The sequence below is a fragment of the Megalops cyprinoides genome, chromosome 11 (genome assembly GCF_013368585.1).
Source record: "Megalops cyprinoides isolate fMegCyp1 chromosome 11, fMegCyp1.pri, whole genome shotgun sequence".
Taxonomy (NCBI): domain Eukaryota; kingdom Metazoa; phylum Chordata; class Actinopteri; order Elopiformes; family Megalopidae; genus Megalops; species Megalops cyprinoides.
In genome coordinates this window covers 6,210,002-6,228,808 of record NC_050593.1, presented here as the reverse complement: position 1 = coordinate 6,228,808, position 18,807 = coordinate 6,210,002, and the positions used below count along the sequence as shown (strand labels likewise).

General features: G+C 42.2%; 2 protein-coding genes and 1 non-coding gene across 5 annotated transcripts; 1 reads left to right on the top strand and 2 right to left on the bottom strand.

Moving 5' to 3' along the window:
* The first annotated feature begins 67 nt into the window (after positions 1–67).
* ftcdnl1 (formiminotransferase cyclodeaminase N-terminal like 1) lies at positions 68–5,150 on the top strand. Of its 3 annotated transcripts, none has more exons than XM_036541155.1 (6): positions 68–143; positions 1,311–1,429; positions 1,579–1,674; positions 1,774–1,929; positions 2,033–2,221; positions 4,134–5,150. In XM_036541155.1, the coding sequence occupies exons 2-6, from the start codon at positions 1,315–1,317 to the stop codon at positions 4,553–4,555; spliced, it is 978 nt and encodes a 325-aa protein (XP_036397048.1). In that variant the 5' UTR covers positions 68–143; positions 1,311–1,314; the 3' UTR covers positions 4,556–5,150. The 3 variants fall into 3 exon arrangements, with proteins under 3 accessions (XP_036397048.1, XP_036397047.1, XP_036397049.1); XM_036541154.1 differs by having other exon boundaries at positions 68–139; positions 4,134–5,149; XM_036541156.1 differs by lacking the exon at positions 68–143 and adding an exon at positions 409–459.
* Positions 5,151–6,880: 1,730 nt separating this feature from the next.
* On the bottom strand, positions 6,881–11,287 carry nabp1a (nucleic acid binding protein 1a). The gene is made up of 6 exons (XM_036540534.1): positions 10,284–11,287; positions 9,616–9,754; positions 9,287–9,358; positions 8,528–8,612; positions 8,017–8,080; positions 6,881–7,607 (listed from the first exon to the last, which is right to left on the bottom strand). The coding sequence occupies exons 1-6, from the start codon at positions 10,375–10,377 to the stop codon at positions 7,405–7,407; spliced, it is 657 nt and encodes a 218-aa protein (XP_036396427.1). The 5' UTR covers positions 10,378–11,287; the 3' UTR covers positions 6,881–7,404.
* Positions 11,288–12,118: 831 nt separating this feature from the next.
* On the bottom strand, positions 12,119–12,200 carry trnas-cga. The gene has a single exon. It is a non-coding gene; the product is annotated as a tRNA-Ser (tRNA).
* Positions 12,201–18,807: the final 6,607 nt, after the last annotated feature.

Genomic DNA, 18,807 nt, shown 5'->3' with positions numbered 1-18,807 from the left:
CTCCTCTAGTGGCGCTACGATGACGAACTGTCCTGTATGCGCAACTGCGCATGCTCAGTCCTTGTCACATGGGTCGACACCGGGAACAACCCAAAAGTTTTCGTGCGACTGCGGGTCTCGCAGAATCACCGTAGCTAACGCAAGTATACCTAATTTTATCACGCACTATTACCATAGTGAACGTGCAAGCTCATTTTCTGCAGTAACAATTTGACTAGTTTTTCCTGCATGCGTTAATATCTGTTTGTGTAAATGATTGCTTGTTTCTTCAGTTTTTAGCTGAAAAAAAAAAAAAAAATACAAAACAAAAAACAAGACCATGTCCCTGGACTTTGAACAGTTGCGAAACCTGGAGCTGAGAACAACTAACGTCATTTCTCTTTGTTTTATTAGAATTAAAATAGACTACACGAGGTGTCTCATAGTTTTTTCGTACTAAAGCTATGAATTATATATAAAGTAAGAGGAATTCGGAGCATTTTAGTACCATGCTTTAGTAGCATTAGTACTCATTGCTGTATTTGATTTGTCATTAGAACACAGGAGATACACTTAACATGTCAGCATTAGACCTTATGAAAAAGAATAACTTGAGTTAATGCCCAAGGATATTTATCTGGGAATGCAGGGGTCTCAATGGTCAGTTGAACAGCAAGGACCTCACAGAACAATCAGAAAACAGATCTTGTATATACTAATTGCTGCATGTATTAAAACTATTGAAAAATGGACATGCTGTCAAGGGAACTTATGATAAATATGTACATTACAATTATGGCGTAGTATTCACAAAAGCTTTGATATGCTGCAGCTGGATTATTTTCAAAACTACGGCAACATATAACACACGGATAGTGTGTGTGTTCTGAAAGTGGGCTCTGGTCCCTGTCTCTGTGTTGGGGTCCAGGTTCTTACCTTTACACCTAGAGGTCCTTTAGAGAAAATAGGTAAGGGGGAGTTACAGCAGCAACTATGCAGATGTGGCAGTGCAGGGCAGCAGTGTGGATGAGTCATTGAGGAATTCTGACTAGAAAGCTTCATGTTTGAATCCAGCACTAGGCATGGTCATTTTTTTCCTTGCACAATCCACTTAACCTTCGGTAATTATTCCACAGTGTGAGTGGATAATGTTGTGGATGTAGATAAGATGTTAAGCATTATCAGTCACCATGAAAAGTTGGGGTTTAAAAGATCATCCACTGATGGATATCTGCATGACACAAAACCACGGATCTAAGCAGCAGAGAGGACTCTCTGAGTTTGATGATTCTGGGTGAGGGTGAGTGAGCATGTTTTCCTCTGTGTTGCAGGAAGATGGCCCCTGTTGCCATAGGTCAGCGCCTTGTTGCCTGTATGCTCAACATCTCAGAGGCTCGGAGCAGGGACGTCGTGGAGAAAGTGGCGCGGGCGGCTGTCTTTGACGGCAGAGGTGTGGTTTTGCGAGAACCTTCACAGGGCAACAGGGGGCTGTGCCCTGCATCACAGAGACCCATATGTGTTAAATATCGATCACTCAGTCTGAGTTTGGCCCCCTCCCCTACATTGTCACTGTAAGTGTCTCTCTGCCTGCATTCTCAGGAGGCCAGCGAGAGGGGACCACCGTTCTCAATATCTTCAACGACCACGACTACAACCGCTCTGTCATCACCATCACTGCCAGCATCGACCGCATCAGTGAGCTCAGCTGAACTTGCGTAGTTAGGATGAGAAACATTGGGATCTTTCGGGGTCCACCATGAGCCTGGTTTTTTTTTAAACTGCTGGTCATTTCAGGGGAGGCTGTGCTGTCGGCATGCGAGCAGGCCTGTCAGCTGATTGACATGCGGAACCATGTGGGGGCCCACCCCTGCATGGGAGCTGTGGATCTGGTGCCCATGTACCCTCTGGGAGAGGATGTGGGGCTAGAGGATTGTGGGAAGGAGGCAAGAGGTGAGGAGGCCTGTGTAGGCCTATATATACAGTATATATGTGTGTGTGTATGCATTGTGTTTTCTTTCACTGTTTGGCTGATGCAGGATCTGTCTGTGTGCAGCGCTGGCCGCTGCCCTGACTGAGCGGATTCCTGGCACCAGTGCCTTCCACTTTGGGTTTGCCGATTTACCCCAGAACCGTGGCCTGGCCCAGAGGCGCAAGGAGATGGGCTGGTTCCTGAAGGACCCCAAAATGGAGGCCATCAAGCCAGATGTGGGGGAGAAGCTCGATAGGAGATACGGACTCACAGGTCAGCACACAGCCAAAGCACGCACACAGTGTCCAGAGCACTTGCAGGGCCTCCGTAATGCTGGAAACAGACACACAGCTGTGGGATCTGGTGTCTTGCTCTCTCTGTCTCTGTTAACCTCTTCTCTAGCTGGTCTGCACTCAACGTCCTTTTTTATCTGTCTGAGATGGGGCACTTGGAATCAGTATTTTGCATTTTGCAATCAGTATTTGTTATTTCTATTCATAGTGTATGACTACTACTGTTGTCATTTTTACTATCATCATATTACTACCATTACTACTACTACTTGTTATTTTTAGTTTTCACTTACACAGTTTTTGCATTATGTTTGTATGTATGTGTATGTGTGTGTGTGTGTATTTCCAGGGGGTTGGGAAAATAATGGAAACACCACAATGGCCACATACTCATATTTTCAAGTATTTCAAGCTGCTAGATCACAATCAAAAAGGAATCTGAACATGTGTTTCTGTAAATGTCAGTACTATTTACCAATATGTTTATGCTATAGAAGGCATTCTAACATCAATACTTAAATATCAGTTTATAAAGCAACATGAGCAATCTGACAGTTTCAAGTCAAATACTTAGTGCCCAAATTACAGATGTGTTAGTCACAGGAATGACAAAATGATTTAATGTGTCATGGGGATCAGTGCTGAAAATCATGGTTGCTTATGCCGAACAAGGAAAAACTGCATCAGGACCAGTGGTCGTAAGTTTAAACTCACTGAGAGGGATAGACAGACACTTAATGGGATAGTTGCTAAACCACAAAACAGCCTCAAAACGAAGTAAAGCTACACCTCTGTGACCCAGTCTCAACAAAACTTCATGAGCTTCACAAAGCTCATATTTATGGTTGGGCTGCTGTTTGGAAACTGCTTATAACCAAGGTCTGTATTTAACAATGCATAACCTGGTGTAATGAGCACAACACCTGGATTTGTGTGCAGTGCAAGAAAGTAATGTGGTCTGATGAGTTGTTTCCCTCTTCCCTTTCATTGTTTTTCCTACATCTGGATTGGTTTATGTTTGGGGAAAGCCAAAATAATTCTTCAGCCCACACTGACTGTTGCCAAGTCTTAAATATGGTGGTGAATCTGTTATGATTTGGACAGCCATCTCATGGGTGTCATTTGGTCCACTCATCACTCTGCATGGTAGAATTATCGCCAAGAAATACAAAACCATTTTAGGTGACCAGGTGCTCACTATTGTGGAAACATTGTTTCCTCAAGATGTTGCATTATTCCAACATCATAATGTCCCCATAAATACTGCTAAATGGATTCAAGAGTGATTTCATGATAAAGTCAAACACCTCCATGGCCTTTCTAATCACCAGGTCTAAGCATAACTGAACCCTCCGTAACAGCATTCCAAGAAAGATTGAAGCTGTTCTGAATACACAGTGTGACCCAACTCCTCATTAGTCATATGAATAGATATTCATATATTGTTTGGCGTTTCCATTATTTTGCCTACTCCTTATATATGTATATGTACACAAGCGCACATGTATAATACAAAAAATGTAATGAGAAAAAAAAACAGAAATAGCAATGATAAATAGTGATTGCTGGGGACACCAATTGCCACGTCTCAGACAGAAAGATAGAGGATAGAGTCCAGACTTAAATGATTAACTTCTGTTTTACTCAACTTAGCCTGTCTGTCTTTAATTTCTTATGATACAGCAGATTGAGATTGAATGTGAAAAGTCTGTTGATGATAATATGTTGTCAGCAGCAGCAGTAGCAGTGGTAACAGTAGTAGCTGCAGTAGTGTTAGCAGAAGTATCAGCAGTAGCATTATCAGCATTAGCAGCAGCCGCAGCAGTAGCAGAGGTAGTGCTAAAGTATAGCCCTTTGACCCATAGTGCCTTGTGCCCATGCGACTCCCACAGGCGTAGGCGCCAGCCCATATGTGATGAACTGCAATGTGACAATCGACACTCAGGACCTGGGCACGGGCCGGCGGGTTGCCCAGGCACTGCGGGAGTCCAGCCCGGGCGGGCTCCCAGGGGTGCAGGTGCTTGCCCTGCCACATGAGGGCGCCATGGAGATCGCTTGCAACGTGGAGAGTGTGCTGGGGGCCCCGCCTGAGGAGGACTGGCCCACCTTCAGCATCCGGGGGCAGCCGTACTGCCACGCTCCCGCTGTCCTCATCTCTACCCGGGTGGCTCAGCTGGCCGAGGAGCATGGCGTAGGCACAAAGGGAACTGCCCTCGTGGGGTTCACCCCCCAGGAGTGCAGGGGTCTGGCAGAGTGGGCGCTAGCGCAGGGTATCGCCGAATTCTGGAGGGAACAACACAAGGTCCGCATGTGAAAGGGGAGGACGTTCTTTGCTTAATTGCAGAACGACGTTAACACCATCTTGTAATCTAAAATGGTGCTCATTCAGTGCTGAACAGTAGTCCATGTCTTACCAGTGTGCTTGCTTGTACATACTTGCAGTTAAACTAGGGTAAAAAAACAAAGCCATATTCACTGCAGTGTTGAATACTTTGTCTGAGTCGAAGGAACTAAATCTGGCTTTGACGTGGCTTTGATACCACAGTGAATGTGTGCAACGCAATGGTTTGACATTTAAAGCCATATTCGATCCAATAAAAATGCAAGTATGTTTGAGGATTCTGGGGATAGGGCGACTTCCTTATCAGTGTTGTAATGACCAGTTGACTTTAATGTGCTGTGATCAGGTTCTGTGGCCCCTTCAGTGTTTCCATTACAGTATTCTCTTGAGCTGGGAAGTATGACTACGAGCTTGATGTTGAGAATATTCCTTGGTTACTGTGTCTTACACTGTGTCAAGTGTGTAGATACAATGCATCTTAGTAGATTATATACAGTTCAGTGCTGGGAATAATGCCCTACAGGAAGTTACTGTGGAAATAGTGCATTCCTGTTATCTTGATAACATGCACTTGCCACTTTCCTTCCTAATTGTTGTTGTAAAACAAGAAAAACAACACCATAAAGCATTGTTATGGTGCAGAACAGGACTGAGTCTCAGTATTTTCATGGAACCGTACATGAAGTGTTCATGAGCTGTTCTCCTTTTTTATTTTTTAAAGCTTTGCCTCAGTTACAATTTTTGGCAAACAGTGTTCTTTTCAGCAATCAGCGGAGTGTGATGGTTTCTTGCGTGTTAACTTCAGCGTCGCATGGTTTTCCGCAAGCCTTGCAGAGGCCACACTTGAGAGCGCTGATCGGCCTTCCGTAGCAGGAAGCGCTTTCAGAGCGGAGCCAAGCTTGAGCAGCAGCAGAGACTAAATGTTATTTAAAGACGTGCCATTGAAACGAGCGCTGTGGGACGTAATGCAACATATCTAGCGGAGTAATCTTCTCGATGTACGATTGATGTTTTGAGCAGGCAGTATGACTGCTTTGTGATTTGCTGGTTGGGAAGGACATCAGTCTTCTGGTTGTAGCACTGTTCAGATGTGCTTTAACACTTACTTTTCCTGAAGGACAGTGTAGACAAGAAGTAAATATGAAAAAGGACTGCAAGGAAACTTATTCAGATATGTTAGTAATGGTTATGAAACAACTGGGAAAAAATACTATGCAAGTATACATATACAATGAATCTGAGATAATGAAAATAATTTTGGAAGAACAATTCTGCTTTTAGAATGGGTTGTGGTGCCCTCTATCTGTACAGCAGCAAAGCAGCAAACAGGAAGTGTAGGCCCTTTCCTGTGCTGAAATGAATGGCTTCACCCAGTAGAGCACTCCTCTTTCTCGCAGGGTTTGATATGTAGAGACTACACAGAGGTTTCTGGCCACTTCCCACAATAACTATGGCTCCAGTCATAATCCACTCCCGGGTGACAAAGTACACTCCCGAAACACCAACACTTAAGAAGGTTTTTGTTCTTCACCAGCTACAGAGCAAAGGTTTTGTCTATTAATTTCACATTGGTAATAATATAAAACAAGTTGAGAGATTGTGTGTTTTTTAGACCCAGATTTTTATTATACATCGTTTTTCAAGGCTTTTAAAGTTGGTGTCATAAAACATGCACCCTGTTTGTACAACAGTATCTCAGTCTCAGTAATGTTAACTCATTTGAAAAAAGTTGCAGAATGTGCTGTCTACTCTCAACACATGGGTACTAGTGCATATACACAAATTTACGTAAATAGTTTAATAGATCATTTGATATGAAGCATTTTGTGGAGTGGGACCATTTCCATTGTCATATACATTTACAGACAATTTGACTGATCAGCTCAAGATGCTTATGGGAAAGAGTGAGAGGAGCTGTTCTAACAGAATTCAGCCCCTCGCTAGGGTACTTGAGAAAACTTGAGCTTCATACGGCTGCAGTTGGCCCATTTAGACAAACTATGGTGTAGGTTCTCACTCAGAGGAGTGGTCTGCAGTTGATCTCAAAAGAATGTTATAACTGGGAACTGGGGCATTCAGTGTTAATGTTGCACTTAATTTATGAGCTCTGCATCACACTTGATGAATGCAGCTGCATTCCCTGCACAGTAAAGGCCTACAGGCATCACATTGAAAGGCTGAATGTGAAAGGGGCCCAGAGGAAAACATGTCAATCACTTCACCTGGGTTTGAATGTTGGTTTTTGGGGTTCAATGTGATCCCACCCCCCCAAACAAAAAGACAACACTTGTGAACACATGGGGGGTTTACATTTTTATTAGTTCATACTACTGGAGTTAGCCTAGCCTAAATGTAGAAATCCAAACTATTGCCTTTCCTTTTCACACACTCAATTCTGGCATGTTTTGGTCAAGAGGGGGTAGCGAGGAACGGATGAGAGGTGGGGGGAAAAAAAAAAAAAAAAAAAAAACTAAAACGAAGCAGCATGTTTGTAACTTCTCTAAATCAAAACAAAGTTCACCAGCTTAAGCCTTTCGAATAACGAAACAAAAAGCAAAACAAACATTCCTGAAGAAAATTACAGCAATGACTTACTCTTAAGGTCATTATAAATTAAAGAGTAGAAAGTGCATTAAGTGTTCAAGTAGGGTGTATAGTTTTAGCAAATGGGATCAGTCGGATTGAGTTGGGCTGGGGAGGGTAGGAGAGAGGGGGTTGGGGGTGTAAGGGTTGGCGTCGCTGGCACTCAGGTGAGGGGGTGGATCTGTGCGTTTCCCTGTAGGGGGCAGATGGGTGTGGGGGTGAGGGTGTCGGCCTCCGTCTCATCTCTTGGATGCACGCCTTGGATCCCGGCCATTGCTGATGGTGACAGAGGGTTTTGGGTTGGCAGTGGGGCCCCCTGAAGGGACGATGGAGGCGCCGTTCCCTGGGACGCGCCCATTGGCCCGGCCCAAACCCCCGAAATTGGGGTCTCGGGGGGCCGGGGAGGAACTATTGGTGGAGAAGTTCTGCAGAGAACCATTTCCTGTAAGATAGCCCGATTATGATTAGCAATAAAACAATTGCTAGGCCATTATCTTCATTTAAACAGACCCTGGGCTGCATTCACACACAGTTGCCATTTATCACCTCTTTATTGCAACTGTATTCAAATAAAACAGGGTTCCATTCTTTTGTGTTGCACAATTTGCAATCAAGTTAGTATCATTTAATAGTTAAAAATGTGTTTAAACCTGCTGCTCAGACTGACTATTTAGTATTAACAAAACTCAAAACATTTGTTTTTAAACAATATTCCAGTCTACACTAGACTCTCTCCAACATTCCCAGCATTCATTCTGTGTAATGAACAACATTCAACTATAAGGTCTAAGGCTCTTCCCAACATTTTGTAAAAAGTGAATATCCCTTGCGCAGTCAGCATATTCTCTTACCTGTCTGTGCAGCAGTACCTGAATTCTGATTGGGTGGGAAGTTACCGGGCTGCTCAGCTTTGGCCTGTGGGGACGGGGTAGGGGAAGACGATTCGAGTTACAAATGCCCATCTCATGACGACCAATACCGTGCGCCAGGCTGCTCATGGTAAGCAACTTAATTAGCAGCTTATTTAAAAGCTAGAATGATTTCTGATCCGTTTTGTGAGCACTATGACATGCTGTGTGAGGAGGGACAGCCAGACATCGACTGGCCCCGGGCGGTGGACTAGCCTGTCTGTGAACCACGACTGGTTACTCTGCCTGCATGGTGGGAATCCTGGGAAATTTTCTCACAGCACTGGCTGGGAGTACAGGGGGTGGGGGGGTGTGAGTAGATCAGAATGACTCCACGCTATTCTGGGCGAGGGAGGCCCTGCTATGAAAGGAATGCAATAGGCCTGAATCATGTGACTTAAAGAAGGGGGGGTGTATATGACTCGGCCCCTGGGGTTGAGAGAGCAGTACTCACCGTCTTGTTCTGGAGGTTGGCCTGGGCCAGCAATTCTGGGTTTGGCTCACTGAAGTTGGGCACCTCGGAGTAGACCATGCAGAACCTGAGAGACAGAGCAAGGATAAAGGGACAGGGACATAAGGGATACCTCCAATGAGCAAAAATGGACACCAGGAGAGCCCCATGTAGATCCTGCAAACATCAAAGAGCATCTGACATACACTGAAATGTACCCAGATGACATGTAGCCCAGAACATGAACTACAAGCCCCATTACACAGAGAATATTGTAAAGCACTACACTTAATTTTCCGAAGATGCCTTGCACAGTTACTAAAGGCTCACTCTTGTATATTTGGAAATGACAGTGAATAAAAATAAATGTCACCATTTATCCATTTATAACATTGCAAATCAAGGCCCCTGATAATGTGCTGCTTGTAAAAATTAAAATGAGCTGACAGTGAAAAGACCAAAAAATAATACAAACAATACAACTGGGGTGACAAAGGTAGGGTTGCATTCTGCTAGATCAGATCTGTATAATATTTTAACACACAAACTGATCTTTCAATCATCTAGGAGACTCAGGCTAATATAGAGGGCTCTGGGAACAGCATATCGGCCTATTCACGTGACATAAGGATCAGTGGACCGCCATGATTATGACAGATGTTTTTAAACACCTTAGCATCGCTAAACACAGCTGAAATGTCACTTGAAACAGGAAGTGCACCCAGAACAGGAAATACAGAGAACAAATGGGTCACTACTCACTCTCCAATCTTCTGCAGGTCTCCTCCTCTTCCAGTGTAGAGAGTCAGACAGCCTTTCCAGATGGAAGCGTAGCTGGAGACAGAAAGATGGCGAGATGGTAAGCTGGAGAGGTGGGGTGAGGACTGGGGAAGAATAAGACAGTACTGAGCAACTGCTCACAGGCATAAATTAACAGCATGTCAGGGTGGGCTGACAGCGGACACTGGCTATTACGCTACAGCACTCATGCACAGTGCAGACGTCTCAGCGCTTGCTCTTAGTCAGTGCCTCGGAGAATGTGGCAAGTTAGCAGACCCTGGTGTCGGCCGTGAGGTGGGTGTGCCACCTACCCTCTCGTAAGACGGATGATGTCGCCAGGTTGGATGAGGCTGCCCAGCTCGTCCCAGACAGAGATGGTGATGCTTCCGCTCTTGTCGGCCACTTTACAGGACCTCACCTCATGGCCATCCTTTGTCTTGGTCACCCGACCTGTAGGGAGTATTAAAAAAAAAAAACAAACAAAAAAAAAACAGGCGCCTTGCTCAACACTTACCCACTGCGGGCCCTTTCAAAGGGAACTATAAGTGGAAGAGAGTCCAGTGCTCATTAAGGACTGAACTGGGTAATGTTTTCACCTTAATCAATTTTCCAAAAATACTGGCTAAATCGTCGCTGAGTATTTCTAAAAGAAAAACGCATGGGAAAATTCACTTTTTATGGATTAGCCTGAAAACAGTTATATCAAATGTATCAAAAAAGTATCTGAAAAACCGCCAACACCATCTGTTGTCTCACTAATGGCTGGAAGTACCCAAAGTTACAAAGAACACAAAGTTACAGAACACTACGTCACGCTACAACAAAACGCATACACATAGCTGACGTTCTTAAGAAAACTTCGTTAACTGTGCGTCATCAAGACCAGAGTCCACGAATCAAAATGGTTCCTGTCCCTTTAAGAAAAAAAAATAAAGCGTGATCTTTCATGAGGGATACGGGGTTCGCCCGAGTAACTTACCGATTTCCAAAACAATAAAGATGATATTTAAATTTTTCAGTCCAGGCTTTACATCTTTTATCAAGAACACGGCTTCGTTTGGGATGGTCGACATTTTGAGGAGACTGGGGAATGTAGCTAGCTAGCTAGCTATATGGCAACTGAAACACTTAGCGGCATTCGGGTGTGGGAACTGGCTAGCAAGCCAGCTAAGGTGAAATTCAACTAGCTAGCTAGCTGGCCATACATAAGACTGCTCGCCTTGGCAAGTTCTGTATGTGCGGAAATAGCAGCCAAATGGATTCCGAGGGGAAAATATATCTTCTCCCTGCGCTTTAAACCTACAGAGGCACTTTCGTTTTTTAACTATACCTAGCTAGCTTGATACCAGACTACTTGTATTGACTCACTTCCTCTGTACGGGTTCATCTCCTACAATAAACCCACACATCTTGATAATGAACCTTCTCCGTTCTACGACTATAGCTGGCAATGTAGCAAAATCAATAGATTGATACGAATCGTGATTACATTCCGCCGTGGCTAACGTTATATAATTTTGGTTACAAAATGTTTCCGATATCCACTGTAGTCTGAACGTCTTAGGTCCGAGCCAGGGTTGTAAGCTAAACCCCTTTTACAATGGTGAGCTTCAATCACAAAAGACTTATCTACTGACACCCAGATTTTTTGGATTCCGCTGTTTACCGAACACTGAGGCACTAGGGCCTTGTTTTATTTCAAAATCCAAATTCCCTCTACAATCGACGGAATAATTCCATACCAAGTGCGTCTTTTGTGACCGGTTTAACTTTTGTTACACTACAAGTCCAGCTAGCGTTACTATGTTGCTAGTTAACCTACTATAAATGTTAGATCTCCACTTTAAGCAGACGTTTAAGTGTTGCTATTTATATAAGGTTACATTTAAGAGACCTGGCGCTTATTTATCAAATGCAAAGTCTATTTTTAACGCTTTCTGTACAATTAAACCGCATTACATTCAACACCTCCCCTCTCTCCAAACAATGCCCCGGACTGCGCCAACGTGCCATCCGCCGGTAATATAAAGAGACCGGATTATTCCATTCCACCCTTTCAAAAAGGGGGGATACGGGAGGGTACTTTTGTGTTTCATCTGAAACAACAGGAACAAATCCTGTATTTAACAATACTTCGTTTGTTGATATTGCATTACATTTAATGATGTTGTGGCATGCTTACATGACAGTATGTCACCTTAAAGTGCAAAAAACACATTAAATCTATCGAAGAGTTCAACAGAAATGGTACTTCCCGTTTTCTCCATCCATACAATAGCCTCTGAGATGTAAAATCTGATTGGGCAACAAAAGAGCATGTTTCGACATCTAACGATGACATATATTATTTCATTATTATTGAATAATTTTCCACGCAGCTCTTATGCAAGCAAATTACTTTCTTGAATTTTTGTTACAGATATAAAATTAGGCTACGAACTACTATATCAACCACCCACCCCCCCCTCAAAAAAGAGTTGTCACAGTTGATACAAGCCATACAAATGAATGTTTGTTCTCGGAAGTTACATAGCTAGACTATGCATTTACATTTATTTCTAGCATTTATTTTTGATACTAGAAGACGGTATGGGCGATTAAAATATATGAATGCAATGCCACAGCTGTCTAGATAGCTCCCTATCTAGGGTTGCTGTGTTTAGTACTGTTCGTCTTGTTTCAGTCTTGGTCGCTACATCATCGCAATCCTAATAGTCAGATTTCCATGCCTACGTTTAAAAACATCAGCATAAACACCTCATATTTCACAGCTCCCCTTCCAACATTTGATACTGTATTTGAAAAAGTGTAGCTCGTCACGAACAGGATTCGAACCTGTGCGGGGAAACCCCATTGGATTTCGAGTCCAACGCCTTAACCTCTCGGCCACCGTGACACACAGTAGACGCTGATTCTTGTAATCTATATACCTGCGTGTGACGTAGTTATGTGGCAATACATACCGAAAGAGCTTAATATTCATTACAACACATGGATGATCTCTCGAATTAAATTGTGAACAAAAAATACAACCATACTGTCTACTTTATGCGGAAGAACATCACTGCCTAGACTGCCACATAAATGTTGCGTCCTAACACTAACGCCATTGTGCTTAGCATGGCGAAGTACCCGGATGATAATAGTATAACACTGTTATTTACCATAGTTGACTACTTATTCATATTCACCTCTTTTTCATCGTGAACGAAAACGCCAAAACATGTAACAACCCACCAGAACCTTGCTACATGTGTCAAAGCAGATATTCTCAGAAACGTAGTTTTCTATTAAAACCCTTTGGACAAAGTCTCGTTGCAACCAAACGCCCTAACCAGCTATTCAGCTCGAGTATTTCTTAGTTATCATGCTATAAAATTAGCTATTAAGACCTGTTGCTACCAAGGGTCAACCGTCAACACAGTTAAGTTATAGTTTATCCATTGCCGGACTTTCATCAAACTTTAGACCTCGTTCGTTTAAACCTTATATCTTAACCTATTTAACTGTAACCTATCCCTAACGTTAAACACGTTGTTGTATTTAATATTTAGTTACGATAATCACGTTAAACCACTACGCTATGCCCAATAATGTTACCAAATCATTTTACGGCCTAGCTGCACTGCACTGTTACAGGGTATAACATAGCCCATATAGGCTTCAAACACCGAACTTATTTTAACTTCAAATCTGTTAAGACGTCCACAGACACTCAAAGGTTTGCTATAGGGAAAAACACAACCAGCAGGCTTAATAGCAAGTAGTTGCGCTATGCCGTTCCGTCTAGTTGCTGAGTTAAGGCTGTCATGTGTATGTTTGCTGTGTTCACATTCAGGCATGTAGCTAGTTATAGACGTATCTCTCTGCTGACAAACTAGGTGGTGCATCCAAAAATAGGTGCTGGCTTAAATATACATGTCAGCAGGCCTATTTAATTAGAATTGTATATCGTAAAATATCTACATAGCCATTTACCACAGGTAGGCGTAGTATACTTTAGCCTACCTAGTGTGGGATTGGCCCATAAGTATGCGATTCTTAAATCAAGCGATTTATCGGTATTGTTTAGTTACGTGGACGAGAATTCAACATAGCGGGTAGTGTTATTAATTTGTATATAATTAAATTAAATTTGTATATAATTAAATTGTATATAATTAATTTGCTATATTAAATTGCAGGTCATTAGCTTCATTGTAAATTAAAGTTTAAAATGATATGTCTACCTAAGAGGTGCAATAGATTTAGTTAAAACGTTCTAACTAATTTACCAACCAACTAATTCCAGGTATGATTTCTGTACAATCGGCATCGATAAAATTAAGCATTACTGCTCTTGGGATTCTGTTGCAGTGTTGCCTCTAGGTGGAGAAAAAGAAACGGCAGATTGGGTTGGGAGTAAAAACAAACACAGAGGGCTTGTCATGGCTACATGGCTATTTATGTAACTGTTTTTTTTTTTTTTTTTTTTTTTGCGTAGAATGTTATTTTCCTGCCAAAGGGTGCACGCAATACTACATATCTGACGCGTAAGATGTCTATCATAAATCACTTGTCTCAGAATGTTGTGTCACTCTTGATTGCCTGGGTTCTTAAAGTCCCCGTCTCCCTCAGTTTCACTGTCTCCTTTAACATTTTCCTCGGAACAGTTGGGGAAGGCTTTTATAACAGGCACATAAGCCTACAATAATGTGTACTTTTTTTTTTTTTTTTTTTTTTTTAAAGGCAGTAGGTCCATAGTCAATAAATAACAAGATATCTGCATACTGAAACAAGCCCAGCTTTGTGCAACATATTTTGTCGGGATAAGATTATAATTCCTCTTATTGTAAATGTATTTAACATTAACATTAATAAAAGTATTTTTGGACTTTAATATAGGAAAAAGAGTCATTAGAAACCAACGGTTGTGTTGTGATGCATTGCATCGATCAGGCGTGTAGATAACTTTGTACAAGAAAAAAGCAAAAATGAACAACCTTAGGTTAACCTTCTTGTTTCCACAAAAGGACAGATATCGGAAGGAACAATAGTTTATGGACACACAATGTAGGCCGTGCTGAAGGACATGCTCACAGTGAATGGAATTGCGTTGAAATGACGAGCGCAGCCTGATAACGATCCCTGTTTCCCAGAGCGAACAATGTCAGCGGTGTGCTATTGTTCAGAGGATATACTTGGCACACTGTCCTGTATCTTTGATAGGTGCTGCGTCCACGCGTTGGTGTTAATGTGCAACAGGTTCTCCCCCAGAGGACTTGACTGCAGTTTTTACATGTTTTGCTGACAGAAGAGTAAAAGAAAGTGTCTAAAACTAGTATCGTAGTGTTATCAGTAACGAAAAGGAAGATAGAGGAAAAACTAAAACTTCCAAAAAATCCTAATTTGATATGTAATTTGATTAATGATTTGATTTCCAATACTGTTAATTACTTAGTGTTCATTTAGTGTTATCAGTGGAGATAGTATACGTACAGGCGAATGTGATATACACTGGCAAATGTGTTAGTATTTACCATATAATTTCAATGCCATATATTTTTGGAATTCTTTTTTTTTTTTTTTTTTTTTTAGCATGCGGAGTCATGAGGAGTCACGAGGAGTCTGTTTTCTAATACAGGAGGGAATTACACAATTCCAAAGTAAAACACTGCACAATCCTTTTGTAAACCTGGCCTGCTGTGCGATTGCATACGCCTCCATGGGGAATCACAAGGAGGGGCTCTATGCAAGTGCAAGCCACATTCAAATGAAACCAAAGAGTGCTCTCATTAGTCGCTGAAGAGAGCTGGGCTGTGAGGGATGCCAGCAATCTGAGGAGGCGTAATTGTTCAGGATTAGTCAATGTGATGAAGCTTCAACTACAAAAAATGAAGGTCACAACATGTTTAGTTGTAATTTTGGACGATACCGTCGACAGTGTTTTTGTAGTTAAAACATTTCCCACTAGATGGAGACACAGCCCACCGTACTGTTGTTCTGCCCTGCTCTGAGCTGGGCAGTTCTGAGGGCTTTCTGACAGGCCAGATTGTAAAAAATTGACATCCTGTTTTGTTTCTGTGGCATATGGATGTTCTTGTTCATGTGGTTTATGTGGCATCTGAACAATCAATCAATGAACATTCTCTTTGTTGTGTTATCTTCAGGATGTGGCAACTAATTGGAATTTGCAGTTCATGGGATGTCAGGTACTTGTGGTGTGATGCCTTTTGAACACTGAATATTTTCGACATACTCTACCAGAAAGAGCATGGGAGTGTCGTGTTTTGATTGGTGGCTGAGGCCACCTGTCATCTCTGCAGCTTTGTTACACACTGTTGTGTGTATGTCTGCAGCCAGAGGTGAATATTTTCCCCAGTGTTCAAAAACAGGAAATTATTTGCGGATTGCAGTTAGGGCTGCTGTACTATTATGATTCTCTCAAATCTGTACAGCTAAACAAAAAGATATAATGTTTCCACTGTGCTGTGCTCATTGCTAAAAGAATTATTGCAAGGACACTTTAAAAAGTTGTAATGGTGTCATTGTACATATGTATGCATGTGTTAAACTCCCTCTGCATTGATTTACAGAATTGAACATTGAAGTTAAAATAGATTAAAAAACTTGTTTTTATAACCAAACTTACCCAAGTAATATAACAATAACCAAACTATGAAGTGAACCTCTGATATAAATGACATCACCTGCTCGCCAACACAGTGCCCCCAGTTACAGAGGTTTGAGAGCATTAGCAGGTAGGAGGTTGGGGAATATTTCAGATTTTTAGCATTCTTGACAATAATAATAATAAAAAACATGATTGCAAGATTATGTTTGTCTTTTTTAAAATGTTTTTTTTTTCTTTTCATTCTTTCTCCTGACTGGTGTAGCATAGTGGTTAAAAAGTAGGACTTGTAACTGAAAGGTTGCTGGTTCAATCCCCGCTGGGATGCTTCTGCTGTACACTTGGGCAAGGTACTTAACCCACAGTTCCCTCCAGGTGTATAAATGGATGACATTGTAAAGAACTGCAACCTATGTAAGTTGCTTTGGACAAAAATGTCTGCCAAATGAATAAATGTCATGCAAATGATTGCAGGGGAGCTTTACCTTCCAGTGCATGATGCAACCACCCTCCTGTGTAATGATGTTAGGGATTTGTTCCCACCAGATTTACTTTTGCCTACCCTTTCTTATCCCTCATTGGTCTGAATTCAATCAAGCAGAACACTGATTAATTTTACATTTTACATTTATTCATTTAGCAGACGCTTTTATCCAAAGCGACTTACATAGGTTACAGTTCTTTACAATGTTATCCATTTATACAGCTGGATATTTACTGAGGAAATTGTGGGTTAAGTACCTTGCCCAAGGGCACAGCAGCAGTGGGGTTCAATCCCCTGCGGGGATCGAATCGGCAACCTTTCGGTTACGAGTCCTGCTCCTTAACCACTATGCTACACTGCCGTCCCACATCTGTCTTTTAATGCTGTCCTTGCACAATTAACACTGTAATGTATAGAATTCACTGGCCATCTGCCCTAGATGTTCATGTAGGACTTTACTGTCTGGTTGCATGTTTTTTCAAACATGGATCACATTCAGAGTGACATGTGGTTTAAGGCAAATACATTGTGAGGGAGCCCCTTGCAAGGAAGTAGACTTCGCCAGTCTAACATAAACCCAGCTGCTGACCACCAAAACAAGTGGAGTTGAAATAAAGTGCCTTGCCTACATTATGCAGTTCCATGACTGTTGTGGTGCTGGTCAGCGTCTGTGAGACTGTGAGAGATTGCATTGTCCAGTGTGTGGGGGAGTAGATCAGAGCATTTAGCCTCTGTAAGAGGCCAGACCTGAACTCTGACCTGCTGTCTGGATCTGCCACCCCCCCCCCCCCCCCATCCATTCACTACCTTGAGGACGCAAACAGAGTTCCAGCATCCTACCTTGTCATTCTACAGCGGACTGACTTTCACTTAATGAACCATGCAAAAAATACATGTCCATTTAGTCTTTTATAACATATATCCCGGGGTTTTATCTCGATTGCCTTTTATAAGAGATCAGGGAATATTTCTGTTTCTCCCCATTCAGTCTCCCTCTGGTTTTTGCCTATTTTGTCAGGAAGGAGTACTCTATAAACTGCTCTGTGTCAATCTGATGGTTGTATTTTATTCATCTGTGTTCATCAATGTCAATTGTGTGCATATTGTTATTTATATTTTTCAAACTCTTATCTAAAATGTGTTTTTATACATATCTTGACATATGTAACATGCTCTTACATGTGAACATGTGCTCTTATGTCTTCTATCATTGTCATTTCCAGTTTTTTCTTGTTTTTATTCTTCTGCGTAACACTTTTGTTAAATGTAAGAAAGATGCTATACATTCAGTGACCATTTTATTAGGTACACCTGTACACCTGCTTGTTGATGCAAATATCTAGTCAGCCAATCATCTGGCAGCAACTCAATGCGTAAAATCACAAAGACATAGTCAAGAGGTTCAGAATCATCAGAATAAGTAGGAAATCTGATTTAAATGACTTTGCCAGACCGGTCCAAGCTGACAGGAAGGAGACAGTAACTCAGGAGGTGGATGGGCTACAGCAGCAGAAGACCCCTCTGGGTACCACTCCTGTCAGCTAAGAACAGGAAACTGAGTGGGCATCGGCTCACCAAAACTCGACGGTAGATGATTGGAAAAACATCTGGTCTGACGAATCTCCATTTTATCCTGCGACATGCAGATGGTAGGGTCAGAATTTGGCATAAATGACATGAATCCATGGATCCATCCCGTCTTGTGTCAACGGTTCAGGCTGGAGGTGGTGGTGTAATGGAGTGGGGAACATTTTCTTGGCACACATTAGGCACCTTAATACCAGTTGAGCATTGTTTAAATGCTACAGCCTACCTGAATATTGATGCTCACAATGTGCATCCCTTTATGACCACGGTCTACCCATCTTCTAATGGCTACTTCCAGCAGGATAACGTGCCATCCCACAAAGCACACGTCATCTCAAACTGGTTCTAGGAACATGACAATGAGTTCAGTGTACTCCAATGGCCTCCACAGTCACTAGATCTCAATCCAATAGAACACCTTTGGGATGTGGTGGAACAGGACATTCGCAGCATGAATATGCAGCCGACAAATCTGCAGCAACTGTGTGATGCTATCATGTCAGCATGGAACAGAATCTCTAAGGAATGCTTCCAGCACCTTGTTGAATCCATGCCATCAAGAATTCAGGCCATTCTGGGGGCAAAGGGGGGTCCTACCCAGTATTAGAGAGGTGTACCTAATGAAGTGGTCACTGAGTGTATATTATTATTATTATTATTATTATTATTATTATAAGGGTGTGATACCATTTAAAAGTTGATTGACCGATTGATCATAGTACTGTTTCACCTTCTCTCCAACACCAAAGTTACATAGGTTCTATTACAACCTGTTTCTCCTCTTGTCATGGCAGGGGCACTCTGAACTCTTTCTTCGAAAGA